The sequence below is a fragment of the Hippocampus zosterae genome, chromosome 18 (assembly GCF_025434085.1).
Source record: "Hippocampus zosterae strain Florida chromosome 18, ASM2543408v3, whole genome shotgun sequence".
Lineage (NCBI taxonomy): Eukaryota > Metazoa > Chordata > Actinopteri > Syngnathiformes > Syngnathidae > Hippocampus > Hippocampus zosterae.
Window position 1 is genome coordinate 12,998,200 of NC_067468.1, and position 18,704 is coordinate 13,016,903.

An 18,704-nucleotide genomic window follows, 5' to 3' on the forward strand; every position below is an offset into this window, starting at 1 on the left:
TATTTTACTCTTCAACACTGCAAATCTTTTCATCAACTTTAGATCTAACCACAGATATAAAGTTTGTATTATTTTTGAACGGAATGGAATATTTTCCATGAAGATTACAGCATTGATAGTCACGGATTTTGATTACGTTTTATTTTCGGCACATTGGCAGTTTATTTGAAAAACGCGTCGTCGTCAAGCTTCAAAGGACCAAAAAATTGTCCTGCTCATTAAAGTGTTAAAATAAGCAATATTTTTTCGTACTACATATCCCCCCCCCCAAAAAAAAAAAAATAAAATAAAAAAGAAAGAAAAATATTTTTACAGTTAGAAGTTGGTGGGGATTGTACTTTGTATTGCTGGCAGACCGACCGCAAGTTTTGTGTCAGGACTGTTGTTGAGTGTAATTTGGGGAAAGCTAGTCTTAAACCTCAGTTGGCCTCAAAGGTTAATTCATCTTGAGTGTCTGCTGAATGGATGTGTCTCTATTTCTGTGGACAGATTGAGCATAATCTGAACGAAAAGCAGCTCTCTGCAGACTTCTGTAATCCTTGCACTCTTCGGTTACAGAGGGAATCCTGATGACCTCCCTCTAAACCCCAATTTAATCTCCACCATCCGGAGACACATCTTGCCTCCACTAAACCATAATTGGAAAGTTTTGTTTTGAAAGTCACAATAGTCATTACATTACTGTGCCTGTAGGATGCTGCGCTTTACGCCGGAGTTTTGGCAGCGATGGGTACTAGTCAAGGCTGGTCCAAGCAGACGTCGAACGTATATGGAGTCGGTAATGAACAGCAGAGAGCAGCCTTGGCTCGTACCCATCGCTGCCAATAAATTGCAGTCCTGGTTGGGAATTAACACGTGGACAAACTGTTGCCGGTTGGTGAGGAAAAACCCTGTCAGCCTGCTCAGCACTGCAGTTTTTGGAGAAGGGGAGGTGGGTGCACAGCCAGCGTTTTTTTCCATCAATTCGGAGCGTTTGCCATTGCCGGGGTTATTGAGTGACAGCATACAGTCCGCTTTCTCCAGTTCAGTTCAAAGACTCTCCCTCAGAACCTTCTCACAACGGACACAAGGATTTGGAGTGACATGGCACACTGGCGGTCATTCGGGACTCACAGTACTGTAGTTAGCTACCTAACTCTTGTTCTATGACATCACTGCTGACCACCAGAGTCGGTGCCGAACAGCACGGAATGACTAATGCCGGCAAAGTTACAAAGGATCTCAGACACAAACCTCACTGAGAAGCCTTCATAGAGCTGAAGACCACATCCAGAGGATGGGGAGGGGCGATATCCCAATTCAACAAAAACAACTGCAGCTGGCACAAAGTAAATAAATATTGAATAGTTCAAAGTAAGTCTATTGGGTGATTTAATTATGGCCCCGCCCACCCATCTACCCACACACACACACACACACACACACACACACACAAGGTATACAGTACAATATGAAATAACGAAATGAAAAACGGAGTCAGAGCCACTCTGCATATTTTTTGTGTAAGAATTTATAATTAAAAAAAGATATATTTGTTGGGTAGCTCGTCTCTTTCCACGATAATGGCATGTTTTACATATTTTGTCACAGTCCAAATGGCTGTTTAAATTATCTAAATGCGTTGCTTTGAATGCGTTCAAACATGCGCGGTGCTACAAGTACAAACGAGGCTTTCGGGTGCACAAAAGCGGTCCAGTGCTCGTCCTACTTGCAAAGCTCTCTCCGCGTGCACGCGCAGCAGGGCGAGTGTGCGCGCCCCCGCCACTCTAGTATAGACAACAAAGCCTCAACGTCTTCCATAACAGCGAGGGCTGCGGACTCGAGAAACAGCAGCATTTATCCAGGCAACGTCGCGCTGAATATGGATTTACAGTGGGTGTAACGTCGCTGGAGACCGAGCCTTCTTGGCTGGGGTGGGTGACGGACGGCAGCAAAGAATAGAAAAAAAGACGAAGAGCATAAGCAACGATCTGTGTGGCTGTTTTGGGGGGTGGATTTGTCTCTTTCATCTAACCACAGCAACCCCCATCACCAGAGCCGCTTCAAGTGCACCACATTCGGCTAGTGGCTCGGCTAGCTGCCGTCGGGATGCAGCACCATGTTGACACCGACAAGTAGCCGCTAAGGCGACGGACAACGAGGGAAACGCCGAAAGAGCTTACTCCCCAATAGCCGCACACTCCTCCTGATCGAGGTCCCAACCGGTCGTCGCCGGGACCCCAATCCCCGTGAGCCACAGTAGCGTAGCCCCACTGTTGTCGGCGATATGGCGGAGCAAGGCTACTCATCTTGGTGAGTGCGCACGGGCACCGCGCTACCCGCTAAGTATTAGCCACCTAGCCCCCTGCGTTGCTTTTGGCAAGTGCCATTGACGAGGGGACGCATTTGGACCTAAACGTGTACGTCTCCCATCGTAGCTAACCATCCTTTGCATATCTAAACTTGGACAAAAACATGTCAGTCGTTTTAATATTTCTGAGAGCAGCTAAAAATGTGTGGTTAGCCGGCCGCGGCTAATGATGCTGCCGTGCTACCGCCATTCAGCTGAGGTCAATTCCAATGGTGTTTTTGTGAACGAATGCTAACGAGCTAGCCGACCAGCTACCTGACTGGACACTTGTGCTTTATTGTATCTATTATATCCAGAATTCGCGTGAGTTGGATATATAACCTCGGGGGGAACGCCACATTGCACGGGAGCGTTAAGCTGATTAGTGAGCAAACAAATTAGCGTTAGCTGATGAGAGAGAGGGCCAGCGTTCATCGACGAGACGCACATAATAACGATGGCTCCCCTTGTGGGGGGCTTCAAGCTATTTGCAGTGTGGTGGCAATCGTGTCCCAACATGACACCCCTTTTCGCGCGGCGTGGCACTCGATAGGTTGCAGCACATCGCAGTTTGAACAGGTGGAGAAAGATGCGAGCACCTGAAGCTACCTTGAATGTTGACACTCGATTCAGGTGACGCGATAATTCCAAACCCCTCGAATGAAAATCATTTCCACTTTGCTGAGGCCTCAGAAGATGAGCGTTCTACTATCTCAGCAACTTTGAAGGTGTGAAAACGAGCACAATTAGCTCGTTGAAACCTTATTTTGCATCAAAGGTTTAGCTGTCCCTCGGATCAACAAAGAGCAGCAGATGGGTGCTTTTTTCCCCTGGCCTTGGTATCTTAATACGACTTCTGTTGTCATAGAACACTGTGAAGACTAAATCGAAATAAACACAGTTCAAGGCAATGTGCAGTGAAGCATGCAACATTTTTATGAACACCCCCACTCAAAACAAGTCTTGTTTCGTTTGCCCTCGGAAGCAATCTAAGAATCAAGACCTCTGCTGTGTTTGGTCTTTTCAGAGCTTTGGTCTGGTTTGTCTTGAGATTCAGGATTTTAGTGTGTTTGTTATGTAAATGTCTCCATTGCGTCTCGAAGCACTTCCTTTGCAAAAGTGGCAAAAAAGATTTCTTCCTAGGATGCCTCGGCACAGAATGTCCGAGGATGTCTTACTCCAATTCTGTGACGTCGCCTTGAAGGATTATTACAACACTGCGTGAAACACAGTACGTTATTCACAATAGGCTAGATTTTGTCATTTCTGTTAAAACTCTGCAGTTGTCAATATAAATCGCAGCATTTGTGTCTCGTTTCATCTGTGGCGTATCATTTGAGCCTCAGCATCACACATCAGTCCCACTCTTACACCTCCAGCACTCTGATGTGGCACACCAACCATCTTTGCCTTTGGTGACATTTACTCACAGAGCAAAGTGCAGCAGTCTCGGTTCTTGTTCATCGTGACTCTTGCGCTCTTTCTTTCTGGAGTCTTCCACCCAAATCGATATTTTCATTTTTTTTTCCCCAAGATGGCGCCCGAGTAGGCAGCCTTCGGCAAGTGCTCTTCAAGAGCCTTGCTTTTTAGTTATTTTTTTCGTGTTTTTGTCTTTTGTTTTGTCACATGTTGTTTGTTGTTTCATCGTGTGGACCTGATATGGACTGTTTTCAGCGCTTTTTGGCCATGACATTCGTCAAAGGAGAAGTATCTGTGCTTGGTGGTTGCACATTCTCGGCAGCACAGATTTTGATTGGGAGGAATGTCGGTGTAATTGACTGTCGGTGCTGGACAGACCTAGGTTGGTTGTGTTTTTTGCGCCTGTAATGGGCAGCATTTTTCACAACCCCGTTTTGTTCAGTGGCCGTGTCGGCGCTGTTGGACAGTCGGCGTTGGTGCGGCTGGATGGATGGCTGCTGATAGTTGAGGATGTGGAGAGAGGAGCGTTGGCGCAGAGCGCCGATGCGTATTTGGAACCGAGAGTCGCCGCTTGGAATTGAAATGGATTTCCATGGGACAGGAGAAGTGAACCAATCTCTTTTTTCGTCAATGGATGCTACAGCTTCTTGTTGACTTTGAAACTTGGCTTGTAGCCGACGTGTGCGCATTTTGAGCATGACGTCTCTGATCCACTGGTTAAAGGACGCTTTGATTCTCTCCTCTTTCATCTCAAACTGCTTCAAACAACAAAGCGTGTGACGGAAAAGTGGTTAGGACTGCACGACTGTCCGAGGTTCTATGTTATGTGTTGTGTTTATTATTTTACTTTATGTTAACTGTTTTGTTAAACGCTTTGTTACAGCTGCCGCTGTTGTGAAAGTGCTATATAAATCAGCATGTATAGTATTGTATTGTATTGTATTTTGATCCAGGCAGGATCTTTCTACATACATTCTTGCTGCTGGAGGCTGTAAATTTCCCCAGTGTGGGACGAATAAAGGATATCTTATCTTATCTTATCTTATCAACCAGGTTGGCTCAGGGCTGGGCTGGCTGGTGAGTAGGGAGCAGCGGCGGCGGGTGGCCCGAGCGACAGGCCGGGCACCCTCGCCAGGGCAACCCAGGCTTGCCCACCTATAGCCGCTGTCACGTTGCCGCTTCCCGGAGCGCCCCTTCTTTTGAGAGACGCGTTCTCGAGCCCGCCAAAGTAGTCTTGCTTGCTTTTGGTGGGATGTGTGATGCCAACGTTGGGAGCTCTGTTGTGTTTTATGCGCTTTTGCCCTTTGTCCATTCACTTTTTGAATACTATTTTGATATGAGCAAGACGTACAGTAAGAATACGCTACATGTGCTAAATTGGTTAAGTGTAGTTATTCGTTCTATCAATTCAGCACTATTTTTCTTCACAGATGTGATTGATTATATTAATAATGGTGCTTATTCACTTGCCTGACAGTGAAGAATACTACCGGTACTTAGAATTCCTGCACAGATGCCAAACGTTTTTTTGTTTCCCCCCCCCTCGTGGAAAGTGTCCTGCAAAGTACTGTTTGACCTTAAAAAGATCCTCTCTAGTCAATACTTTGATAAGTGTGTTACATTTTTCCATGCAGCCATTGATAAAACAAAAACATTTTCTCTTCGCTGAGTTGCCATTTTGCAGTACTGCAATGTGTTGTCACGTGGTCAATTGCAGACTTTTCATACCAGTGGAACATAAACCCGAATTAGAATGAACTTCACGTGATCAGATGGATTGAATGCAATTAATTTTCTTGAATGAAGCTATCATCGTGCCATTCATTCAGCAAAATTAACAATTGAATGGATGCGTTAAACACAAATTATACATAATTGAACTCATTGAAATTAATTGACTACAACAAGTGCCGCCGGAAACGGCAAAGTGGCACAATTTATTTATTTATGTTCATTAGAACACCCTCCCAAATTTTAGTCACGTCTGCACCGTACTTATTTTCTGTCTTTAACCTCGCGCGGGAAGCTGCCGATGTGACTTGCTGTTGAAGACGCTCTATGAATAGAATAGTTGCGTCTCGTCGTGTCATTGTCTTGACCTTTCACATGCGTTTACGTCACACTGACACATTTCGCAGCACCATGCATGGGTCCAATTGCTTTTGTGAACACACAGACGTCTAATAGTAGCAGCCATTCTTTGTCGGTGATAATATCGAGGCGATCTTTCTGGCAGCGTAGCATGGCTAATTTGCCGCGGACATTTTGAAGTGCTAAATGCCACCACGGAAAATCACGCAGAAAGGAACTAAAATAAGTATTTCAAATTTAAAGCGATACCACTCTTTCTGCATGTATATACATATTTGTTTTAATGTGACTTTTTTTTTCTCTCCGTCTCTCTTTAACTACACGAGTTCTACTCTTGTAATTGCAGCCTGCGAGACGAGGCCGAAGCCTGTGTTTTCAAAATTACAGTTTTTCAATGTGAAGGGCGCAAATGTTGTTCTCGTGTTCTGGTGTCTCTGGCTAAGCAGTGTCTCCATGTTATCAATCATCACCACCACCACCTCATTTATCACCGATGCGATCTGGTCTTGTCGTGCTACCGTTTCGCACGTCTATCGAGGCGAATGTTGGAATTTCGTGAGGCATGTATGTCTGACCTTCTCCGAGGAGGTGCTGTTCTCGTTTGTGTGCGGTGAGGTCAAGCATGGGCCAAAGATGAGTTACATTTAGTTGGGAAATCTCATAAAAGCGCAAATCCGGCTTCAAACAACTCCAATGTGCTACAATCTGGAGTACGCCGAAATTGTATCCGTGGCTAATGTCTCATGGACGCTCGGAAAGTTGACGTGAAACATTCCCGGTCCACCTACGAAAGGCTTTGGGACATTGCCAATTCGTAATAACTCGGAATGCAGTTGCTAGTCAGTAAGTTTCGCAGTACTGTTTGCGTTCAATCAAGTCGAACGGGATATTAACCAAAACGCTTACATAAGTAGAGAGTTAATTGGAAGTGAGGAGTCACACTGTCGCATCTTGGCAAAAGATTAAGAACCCATAAAAACGCATCAGAGGCTTTGCCTCGATAAACAAAGTTGATTGATCTGACTTGACTGTCTGGACCATCTTCGTCAATGATTCCCAACCACTTCACCGTGTGAGCTCATCATGTGCGGCAGGAAATTATTCATTTTCACTGAATTGCTTCCAGGTCAGTTTGGCTACTGTGATCGCTAACGTGCGATTGTTTGGGAGACGGTGGTACGCTTCAGATGTCTTTTGCTTCTTTGGAAACCGTGCTGAACGAAAACTGATTTTATGTTATTGTATTATAAGTCACATTAAGCAAAATTCAATTGAACTTTGTTGCTTTCATTCACTCGTAAGTACATAAACGCGCGTTTAAAAAAAAGCGTTATCTGTCAATCTTTGTGTGTAAACGTTAGACTTCGCGAGGGGACGCAAAAGGTTTTTTTTTTCTTCAGTTTTCTGCAAGCTGAGTTTGAATGTAAACAAACAACTGCAGTTTTCTAACGGCCAATAATTTGTCCGTTGGCGAGTAACACACACACACACACACATACACACACAGAAGAATCGATTCCATTCCCTTGTTCCGTTTTGTACAGTTGGCATCCCCCCCCCCCTGTATGGCCCTCGGCTGGCATTACATTGACATGGCGTTGCCGTAATACAATCGGCACACGTCCGATCGCGCTAATATTCTCCACTGGTGAAAATATCACGTCTGCATGAGCGCAAACGGCCCAGCAGAACTCAAAAATAGCCACTCACTGACTGCCCATATGTTTGACTTCTATTTACGACGGTGGAATGTTGACATTATATCATACTAGCTGGTTCGCCGCCCTCCGGGTGGCTCATCAGCTAGTTCCTGCGGAAGGCTGGTAAGGTGGGTCTTCGGCCCACAAAAGTGTTGTTGCTTGGTTCAACTTTTTGTTCATCTTCATTGCTTATCGCGAAAATAAAGAGCTGTTTAGCTCTACTAAATAACTAACAATTTCATTGCAATGCTTGTGGGTAGACAACATTTTTTCGCTAAGATGCCCGCGCGAGCGTAGTGAGCCACTGCCTGAGCGGGGCAGTGGCGGCGCGCAGCGGCGCGGTGAAGTAGGTACGTTTTGAAAAGGGACAGACGGAAGGACAGACCGCGTGCGGGACGACGCGCTATATATAGATAGATTAATTGGTGGGTGGGGCGGGTGAAAGGATCAGCGTAAGTGAAACATCAATGTGAACCAATCGGTTTTCATATCTCTAAACAATATTCAGTATTCTCTTTAATGGAACAAACTATGTATGGTGTGGGGGGGGGGGGGGGAAAAACAACTGGGATTGGCTCCAGCACGCCCCGCACCCCCTGTGAGGATCAGAAAATGGATGGATGGACAAAAAAATTACAGATACAAAAGTTCAACTTGTATACTTTCCCATTAAATGACCCTGCTACTGCAACTGTTCTGGCTACAGAACAGCTGTACCGCGCCTACAGCCCGAAGACAGCTGGTATAGGCTCCAACACGCCCGCGATAAATGCAAAACCATCAAATGAGCTCATTACGTGTCGTTTGAAGCCTCAAAACATTGCATGTCAAGACCGAAGGCCCCCCCAGCCCCTTCAAAATGACACACGAGGATGCAAACACACCACACATCCAAACTGCACGGAAGAGGAGGCGAATGTTTAATGGAATTTAAAAAAAAAGGTCGCCGTTGATAACAAATTACATTCCCGTTCCTGGAGGATTTAGACCATTACATCCATAATTGGATTAGATGTTGGAGGGAGATGATTGTTAATCCCCAATTGGAGGTCTCAAGGCAACTCCACCCTGTAGCTACTGTGAAAGAGTGTTTAAATACAGCGCAGGGCCATCCGCATGCCAAGTACAATTTTTCTGGACGCCCACAGAAGACTCCTTTACTGCCCGCTGACCCTTTTGTGGTCAAGTCACGCATGTTGGCTGGTTGAAAGTCAAATTTGGGATTGTTATTTGGAGGAGGGGTGTGGAGGGGGGGGGGCTGTCGTTGGACAAGGAGGGTTTATGGCTCCTTTGGGCTTGCGTCCAGCCCCCAACAGTCCGGGATTGTATTTTGTTTTTAAATGTTCCATTCATCTATCTCGCCCATGTTCCGCGGGCATCTGTGCGCAGAATTCAGACGAACCACTTTGGTGCCGGAATATGAATTAGCTCCGCGACGGATGAAACTCGGCGACTATTTAGCCTATTTACGGCTATTTGGTGACGTCATTCCAATCTGTGAAGAAGAAGGTCGGTCTTTCTGAGATGCTCTCTCTAAGTCTCCATTTTATTTTATTTTATTTTTTTTCGCCTTTTTCAGATGGCACCTCGACCAGTGTCATATTTGAATGAGATTGCTTGCGATGCATCGAGAATGATCTCAAGTTTAGTCAGGAATTTGTCATTTAAGCGCACGCAAAGCTACAAGGTGCAAGATGTCTTTATATGCGCTTCATATAAATATATATTGTACTTTTTCTGCCTATTCCTTGGAAGCTTCTTTCTTTCTTGAAATCCAACCAAGTCACATTCACTTTTGGGAAATGCACATGCAAATGAAAATTGCCTTGATCATCTTTTATTCTTGGTGCATATTCCACACCACAGTGGCCTTAACAGCAGGTTTTTTTGTTGTTGTTGTAGTTTTTTTAAAGCCCTGGAAAAGATCTCCACATTTAATGAGCTCTCTTATTTCTCAAACTTTTTGATACATTGTAGACGTGACTTATTAGTGTGCACGTTTACTTTGCAAATCGACGATCAGCGGAACGGAACGCAAACATGTGCAAGCTGCTTCGCAATCGCGTACAGTTCGTTTCTTTTGCCGCTGGGTTTTTGCATTAACTTTTGTGCAACATTATCACCGAGCAAGTATCTCAAAATGTTCACTGAGCAGGGTTTATATCCAGCAATTATTGCAGAGGAGAGGTGCGAAATGAGCATTTTTGTCCGAACCACCATTCAATTGCAAAAAACAATAAAACCTTGCAGCAATTTTGGGGAAAAAAAATAAAACAAATAAAATAGCAGAACCATTTGTTGAGTTTTTGTATTTTCAAAGATGTCGACCGTTATGGCCCTCTGAGGCCTCGGAAGCAAATAAAATGGCCGCCGGTTGCCAGAGGAAAGTGGATGTGAAGCGTGATCGTCATGTTATAGACGACATCGAGCGTTTACGTACACGAGCGCATTCCTCAGCCGAGAAGGGCGAGTTTGACAAGTGACTGACAAGTCAGCATCTCGGTCAGAACGCAGCCAGCCACAATGGCCGCCTTGTCTCTCTTTCCCTCGCGCCAGGGCCCGCGTTAGAAGGTTGCGGGTCGGGTCACGTCCAGGCCGCGTCAAAACATTCAAAACTTGAATCGAGATTTAAGTCCTCTTTGCGCATCGGCGCTCCCCGGGCGCTCATCTGAAAGGAAAGTCCTTTGCATGAGCATAAAGGCGGCGCTCTGCGAGTGAAACATTGCGCTTTTGTGTTTTCATTGGATGCCGCCGGTGGAATATCTGCGTTACGAGCTGCAATTCCCACACAATGTTCGATGCGAACGCCGCTCGCTGCTGTCGCCGAGCCAAGATGCCAAAGAATGAAATGAATAGCGAGTGGCCCAGATCACTTGTTGATGCGTCACGCCGGGGATATTGTAGCATTCCCAAGATGCCGAGAGCCGTACGACGGCACGGCGCCGACTGAGAAGCCTAATTTGGATGCCGGGCATGTGATTGAATTGTCCGCATTCGCGATTCCAACCGCGATCTTGCATTTCATCTTCCCGCCGTCAACGTTTTTACCTATGACGGAAGCGGACAAGTGTTGACGGTGCGACGTCAGCGCTGCCAAGTGAGCCACACGTTTTGTGTACGTCGATTGTAAATCCATTTCGGGGTTGGAGGAAGAATCAACTTGTGACTGCTCGTCTCTCTGCGTTCAACTCCCAAGCGCAACCCTTTGGGATCTTGTTCAAACTTTTCTTGACGTTTTGGTTCGCTGCCAGTCGAAGCGTTTGATTTCCTGACGAGCCCCGTTGGTTGATTGCGATCATTTGTTGTGCTCGCTCTCTCGTACGCCGTGCCAGAACGAGGGAGTCAACCGCCAGAAAGGGACACTCCTACGTTTTTGTTTTTTTTGCGCCAACACGCCACTTAACCGCGCCGCCCGCCCTACCCTCCTCGAAAGGCGTCCGCAGTTGTTAAAATTGAGATTGACGTGCAACATTTTCAGAAGAATGACATCGGCTCGCCGATTTACAAGGCGTGTCAGGTGTTTGTCTACCGCCCGTGCAACTTTTTTTTCCTAAAAAAACATTCAGTTTGGAATTTTAAAGGCTGTTGCTATCTGTCCACAATATCTGTCTTAAAAGATGCGACTGCTGCGGTGCGCGTGTCAGCAACGCCTACTCCATATTTTGAGCGCAGAATTGTATGTAGTTGGATTTAATTGATTTTTTAAAAATCAATTCATGAGTCCTGCTATTCTTCTTTTATTTTACAACCACTTATTGCTCGCTTTTAATAATAAGGTCCAGCAGTCTCCCGGGGGAGGAAAATATTTATCCCCGCTGTTGAACAGCAGCACTTTTTTTGTTTTTGTTTTTTTAAATAAATAGTTTGATGTGATGCACAGTGCACTTAATGTGTCCTGTCACTTTTATGGAATATTTGCAATAATGTGTTCAATTGAACATTCAGAGTTACTGTGGTAAGGGCTCACCATTCCAATTGAGCTCGCCCGACGTCTTTCAACAATTCACATTTATATGCTGTACTTGCCACCATGTTTTTGGACATTCCAGTTGCTGGGTGCAACCTGATTTTTTTTTTTCTAATTTCTATATTACGGTTGAACCGCTAAGGTGTGGCGCAATTTGTTCATTGGTGCTACATGCTGGAGAGAAGTTAATTTGTTCTAGGCTCGGCAATATTATGATGACGGTATTGTTCCAGAAAATGTTTGTTGTTGTCACAACTTGGGTACGTTCCTCACTGTAGTTTTACTCTCGCGTCTTATTTATTGACATCTTAATCCAAAAAGGAATAATAAATCGGGTTCATCATGTTCTTCTTTTTTAAAAAATTTTAAATCTATGTTCTTCTCTTTAGGGCGTATTCTTTAGTTGACTCCAGCCAGGTGTCCACCTTCCTCATTTCCATCCTTCTCATCGTCTATGGCAGCTTCAGGTAAGTGGCACTTGGTCACGTGTCGAGCATGTGCACTCAGTTGTGCGCGAGTCAATTACACTTCAGACCGCGAATTAAACCGAGTGCCGGATACGGGAGGACGCTGTCAAAGTGAGGCTTCCTCACAGCACTCCTCCTCTCCGCCGCAGGTCATTAAACATGGACTGCGAGAACCAAGAGAAGGACAAAGATGGCAACCCCACCACGACGGGCTCCTTCAACAACAGCAACACAAACAACAGTGAGTCCAAATCCTTTGCGGCGTCACCTCGTTTTGCGCGGCCTCAATTCCAAAAACGGCGCTGATATTTGGGATCTTGTCTTCTTGTAAGGTATTCAGACCATAGACTCAACGCAGGCGCTGTTCCTACCCATCGGCGCCTCCGTGTCTCTGCTCGTCATGTTCTTCTTCTTTGACTCGGTCCAGGTGGTCTTCACCATCTGCACGGCAGGTGAGCGCCAGATCGCGCAAAGAGCGCAGCAAATGAGTGCTTTTTGGCTTGCGCACACACTAGTCTTTTTTTTTTTTGGGTGCTCCTCCGATGGAAGTTCAAAGATCATTAGCTGATCCGTGAAGCGGACACTAAAAAAAAAAAAAAAAAGGATGAGAATGAGCTGACTCTCGTTGCTGTCTTTCTCATCCCCAGTGCTCGCTACAATTGCTTTTGCTTTCCTCTTGTTGCCAATGTGCCAGTATCTGACAAGGCCCTGCTCCCCACAGAACAAGTAAGATTTTATTTTATTCTTTGTTTTCCCATTTCATCACTTCATGCTTCATTGCTCGACATGCAATCGCCTGCGTTCCAGTCCGAAAGGAAAAACAACAAAAGGTTTATGAACCGCACGTCGACGCTCTGCACTTGCTCATATAGTGGCCGTTATTTATTTGGTTGCCAGCCAATCACAATCCCGCGAATATGGCAAATACGAACCGGGCCACTGCCCCCCCACCCCCGTTTCTGCTCGTCATTGGCGACGCGGCGAACCTTGCGCACATTTGCCTTCATATTTTTATAGTGCGTAACATGTAAACATTCACCCGTGACCCTTCGCAAATGACTCTACTTAATTTTTAGAAAACGAGAAAAAAAATAGATATACTGGCCACGCCGCCTTCTAAAGTTTAAGTTTAGCATGCTGGTGTCTGGACCATTGCAATGGTGAACCACAAGGAGGGGCGGCCACCACCCACTCTGCAACCAATCTGATTCCTTTCACACACACACACACACACACACAGTCCAAGCTTGTCTGACATGGTCCTTTCTAACCTGGCTCCTCCCACTTGTTGAAATGTTTATTTCGACTCCTCTCACAATAGCGCGTTGTGGTGCATGTCAATGATGTCGCCTCTCCACCTTTTCCTCCCGCATTTAACTTGCAGGATTTCATTCGGCTGCTGCGGCCGCTTCACTCTGGCCGAGCTGCTGTCCTTCTCCCTCTCCGTCATGTTGGTGCTCATCTGGGTGCTGACCGGACACTGGCTCCTCATGGACGGTGCGTCACCCTGTCAACCACGCAGCCGAGTTGACATACCCCCCCCCCCGTTCTGCACGACGCCAACCATGCTCATCGCGATCAAAAACTTTTATGGGTTGCGTTTGAGTAACGCACTTTGTTGTTCAGCTCCATCATTGCCTACGCTAAGTGCAAGAGAGAATGTTTTAATTCGGTCTTAAGTGTCGTTACGAGTTGTTCTTTTTCACCGAACTTGCCATCGTTCGTTAATGTATTTTTGTGTGTGGGGGGGGGGGGTTCCCCTCTTTGCAGCATTGGCCATGGGTTTGTGCGTGGCCATGATAGCCTTTGTGCGGCTGCCCAGTCTGAAGGTGTCGTGCCTGCTGCTGTCAGGGCTGCTCATCTATGACGTGTTCTGGGTAAGGACATCGCCATAGCTGCTGACACACACTCGACGCGCTCGCTCTCTCTCTCACACACACACACACGCGCGGTGCCGTGAGCAAAAGATACACGAGGACAAGCTCATTGTCATCAGCTCACTGTCTCCCAAAAAACATCCGGACGTCGGCGTGATTTATGAACCTCAAGTGACATTATTGCCGCCGTCAGTCAAAAGAAACGCCGGGTTATGGAACAATAAGCGACAGTCACTGAAAAAAGAGGTCTCCCTTCTGACGCTTTAATATACACACGTTGAAATTTACAACGTGGCATCACAAGGTGACGAACGGCGCAAGGATCAAAATCGTAATGCGGCACCCGACATTATGCTACCGACTGATTTTCGGTGGACTGTTTTGTGTGGGTTTTCTCCGGGTGCTCCGGTTTCCTCCCACATTCCAAAAACATGCGTGGCAGGCTGATTGGACGCTCTAAATTGTCCCTAGGTGTGAGTGTGAGCGTGGATGGTTGTGCGTCTCTGTGTGCCCTGCGATTGGCTGGCAACCGATTCAGGGTGTCCCCCGCCTACTGCCCGAAGACGGCTGGGATAGGCTCCAGCTCCCCCCGCGACCCTAGTGAGGATTAAGCGGTCCAGAAAATGAATGGATGGATGGATGTTTTGTGTTGACAAATATTGATGTTTTTCAGTCGGCAAACGGCACGCAGTGAAATAGGTCGTGCGGGGGTTAAGGATATGTCGTCACAAGGCAAACGAAGTTTACTTGTGGCCAAGAAGTGCTTTTTCGTATGAATATTTGATTCACGTCTGCATTGGGATAGAATGGGGGGAGAAAAAAAATGGCCGCCCTGTGGCCATTCATATCTTTGTGTTTGAAGAAACGGTTCCAAATTTCCCACAAAGAGAATTTCTGTCAATTTAGATGCATAAATGAGAGACCGTTCATTTCAACGCAGACAAGTTTTGTTGGCGCAGATACTTATTGGCTCGCCGTCGGGCCGTGTCGTTCCTAACTAATATGTTTCATTCCCGTCGCTTCGTAAATGTCACAGCCGTCAGGGAAGACGCTTGGTTTTCACAGTCACATTCACATTAAAGTGCATTTGGAGAAACGGGTGCATTAAGCACCAATAAAAGCCAATGATCAATCTCCACCGCTGCAGCAGCGCGTCTCATTTTCAGCCTCGACGGGCGCCTAGCAACCGTAAGCAGAGGAGCATAACGTGCCGATGCCTCCTTGGGTTTGCCTTTAGGTCTTCTTCTCGGCCTACATCTTCAACAGCAACGTGATGGTCAAAGTTGCCACCCAACCTGCTGAAAACCCCATTGACGTCCTGTCCAGGAAGCTGCACTTGGGGCCAGGGATGGCCCGTGACGTCCCCCGCCTCTCCTTACCCGGAAAACTGGTCTTTCCCAGGTAGGAATGACGCTGGGTGCCTCCAGTTTCTCTTTATTGCTGCTTTGTATTTTTATTTATTTATTCCACCCCTCCCCCCCCCTGTATTGAATTTATTTTTCTCGGCTTTTCTCTCCGCACGACTTTTAATTTTCCGCTGGAATGAGCGTTACGGCCTCAGTGGGCTGTTAAAGAACATTACTTCGCCAAATTGGTCGCTCTGTCCTTTATTTGCGCACGACGACAAGATATTGAGGAATTTTAACATTCCAAACATGCCCGTTGTTGTCCCTCCTCTATCGCAGCTCCACGGGAAGTCACTTCTCAATGCTGGGAATTGGAGACATCGTGATGCCCGGGCTGCTCCTGTGCTTTGTCCTGCGCTACGACAACTACAAGAAGCAAGCGAGCGGGGAGGCCGCGGGGCCCGGGAACATGTCGGGACGCATGCAGCGGGTCTCCTATTTCCACTGCACTCTCATCGGATATTTTGTGGGTGAGGGAACGAGCGATTTTTATTCCAAAACGGGATGTTATTTCAAAGGGAAAATGCACAAACAAAAATGAAAGGAAGTCTCATTTCGTTTGACACGTCTGGCTTGATTGGTAATTTTTTTTTTGGTGTGTGTGTGAGATCAGGTCTTTTGACGGCCACCGTGGCATCCAGGATCCATCGTGCTGCTCAGCCTGCTCTGCTCTACCTGGTGCCCTTCACCCTGCTGCCTCTGCTCACCATGGCCTACCTGAAGGTACGTCCACAGTCAGCGGGCGCGTTACTTGATGGGTTTGAGATGCGTGTCCATGCGGCAGAATTCATGGCTTGATTTGAATGTCTGCAGTGGAACATAATTCGTTCTGGTGCTAGTGAGATCGCCGATTTGTTTGAAACATGTTTTGCCGTCGGAAATAATCCAAATAAAATAATTCTGTCCGAATGTTATAGAAGACATTGTCTCTGTTCGGTGGAATTCTCGCATGGTCAAAAAAAAAACACCATGCGCATCAATAGACCAAAATCATGAATGGAAGGACGCGTCATCGGCACTGGCCCAATGTGTAAGCGCTTGGTGTGTGTGTCTGCATGTGTTTCAGGGGGATTTGCGGCGCATGTGGTCCGAGCCCTTCCACACCAAGCCCAGCTCCCGCTTCCTGGAGGTATGATGCACCCAGGCAATTAGCGACCAGCAACTGAGGGGAGGATCACGGACCCCCACTCCCATGGAAGAGCGGGGGATGAATGGATGGATGGATGGATGGGTGGGTGGGGGGTTCACCCTCACAGTGAGGCCATGTCGTCACAACTTGTTCATGCTTTCCACCCATCTGCAAAGAACCCATGAGAAGGACACAAGGGGGTGTGTGTGTGTGTGCGCGCGTGTGTGGATCACAAATGCCCCCAACACACGTCATCTTCCTCCTCTTCATGATAGCACACCCTGCTCATGTTTCACTTCCCCTTCCTCTCGTCTTTCCTCCGCATTGATTTGTCACACAGATCACATGAGCTCCCTCCTGTCCCTCCTCCCTTAGTGGACTTGCGATAATGAGACATGTGGGGGGCAGGGGTCTATATATATATATATTTTTTAGCATTGTCGTGGTCATTACTCTTGACATTATTATTTCAGAGCGATGTCAAACAAGCAAGGAGTGTCGCCGTGGCGACAGGAGGAGGGGGAGGGACATGCGGTGAAGGAGAGGAGGGGGGGGGCATACACGCAACACACAGATAACGAGACATCCCCTCCTCTCTTGTCACCTGCTCTCCTCACTCCCCATTCCGCAAAGACGACATTGTATTTTATTTAGAAAACGGTTTTATTCTCTGCATATACAGAAAAATGATGCATTTTGAAATGGCGCACACCCGGCGGGCATGGCTCCCATTTGTAGATATGTGTACACTTGTATTTTTGCCATCTCTTCAGTTCGTATTTGTGTTGGAGAGCATGTTGAGCAGCGGGCGGCTTGAAACTGACGGCCAGTGGACTCCTGGAAAACTTTTGGTGTGTGTGTGTGTGTGCTTATGCGATAGAAACACAAAGGCAAAGAAAACAATATCCAACCGTGTCAACGGCTGTTAGTTTCCTGCTCCTGTTCTCAAGTATGCGCGTGTGTGTGTGTGTGTGTGTGCGTGTGCGTGTGCGAGGGAGAATGATGACCTGCTTTTAATTTGCTTTTAATTTGGACTGGCTGTGACAATAGTCAGGTTGGCATTGACGCGGGTGGACTACTCTGACTCACCGGTGTGTAAACCTTTTTGTAAAATATGTACTTTTTTGGGGTGGGGGGGGGGTTGTTTTTCAAGATAGGGCGAGTCCAGACAGGTGGAAATGTAAACAGTGTTTTTTTAAAAATAAATGTTTCTTCAAATAAATGAATGTTGAATTAATTTGAAGGTATGTTACGTTCATCCAGAGACCCGTTTTGTCCCTTTTTTCTGATGCTTTCTTTTTAAAAAATTTTGTGCACAACCGAAAGGGACGTTAAAAGGCCACCGACATGGTGACGCCAAAGAACAAGTGAGTGAGCGTGATGAGGACCTGACTATTGTGATGTGGGGAGATGCACAGGTACTGTGGTTACATGTATAGATACAGCTGTGTGTGTGTTGGGCCTGAAGGATGGGAGGAAATCACTCAAAAAAAAAATCTGAAATTGATCAATGGAAATTAGAACTATAAGCTAACAAGTAGTTTGTTTTACTGTAACCAGTCTTTGTTGTTGTTTTTTTTTGTAATTTATTTTTTATTTTCTTTTGTTGTCTTGCCACTGTTTTGTGGTGCCTGTCTAATTTATACCACAAAAGTCAAGGAAGCCCAAGGGACGTTGCAGGTTTTTTTTTGTGTGCCCCCCCCCCCCCCATTTTTTTTTTTTTAATTTTATTTTTTACTCGGGACGTGCATGTTAAGTGTGCATTGTAATCATTTTGGGCGGCGATTGCCGAACTTTTTTGGAGGCTGGACAAGGACCTATTCTATGAGCCCCGCCCTCCCCGTGTACACAGCAGAGTTTGGACTCGAGACGTTTGTGACTTGGGGTGCAGGGGGGAAAAAAAACATCTCAATCTTTGGGACCTGAGCACCCTTTCCAAGCTTGAACTGTCAAAACCACAAAGCCCATCACCTCTCCATGGACATGGCAAGAAAATATATAGATTTATATACATATACAAGTATACATATATACCTATATATATGTGTGTATATACACATATAAATAGCTGAAGACGATCATTGTGGACAACCTTTTTTTTTTTATGGATTTCTTTTCAGTCATTAAATTTTGTCTCCAGAGGATTGCAGCTCTCTAGACATTGCGACTGAATGGATTCTGTATAGACAAATGGTGACTCAATAAATTAAGAACCGTGTTGTGATGAAACATGAATCTGGATGCGTTTTATCCACACACCAAAAAAAAATGTCTCCCTCATTCAGGATTGTGCTGTAAATAAACATGACTAACTGTAAA

The 18,704-nt window shown here is 46.2% G+C and overlaps 1 protein-coding gene across 1 annotated transcript; it reads left to right on the top strand.

The window, feature by feature from the left end:
* The first annotated feature begins 1,714 nt into the window (after positions 1-1,714).
* sppl3 (signal peptide peptidase 3) lies at positions 1,715-18,704 on the top strand. Its single transcript, XM_052051660.1, has 11 exons — positions 1,715-2,292; positions 11,896-11,973; positions 12,123-12,214; positions 12,306-12,425; positions 12,621-12,699; positions 13,358-13,470; positions 13,744-13,850; positions 15,088-15,251; positions 15,536-15,726; positions 15,870-15,979; positions 16,323-18,704. The coding sequence occupies exons 1-11, from the start codon at positions 2,267-2,269 to the stop codon at positions 16,389-16,391; spliced, it is 1,149 nt and encodes a 382-aa protein (XP_051907620.1). The 5' UTR covers positions 1,715-2,266; the 3' UTR covers positions 16,392-18,704.

Bases quoted from the DNA above. Each gene is read 5' to 3' on its own strand.
- sppl3 (XM_052051660.1), top strand. From the start codon at position 2,267: ATGGCGGAGCAAGGCTACTCATCTTG. The intron at 12,700-13,357 runs GTAAGATTTTAT...TTTAACTTGCAG, and splicing joins CCCTGCTCCCCACAGAACAA to GATTTCATTCGGCTGCTGCG. The intron at 15,252-15,535 runs GTAGGAATGACG...CCTCTATCGCAG, and splicing joins GGAAAACTGGTCTTTCCCAG to CTCCACGGGAAGTCACTTCT.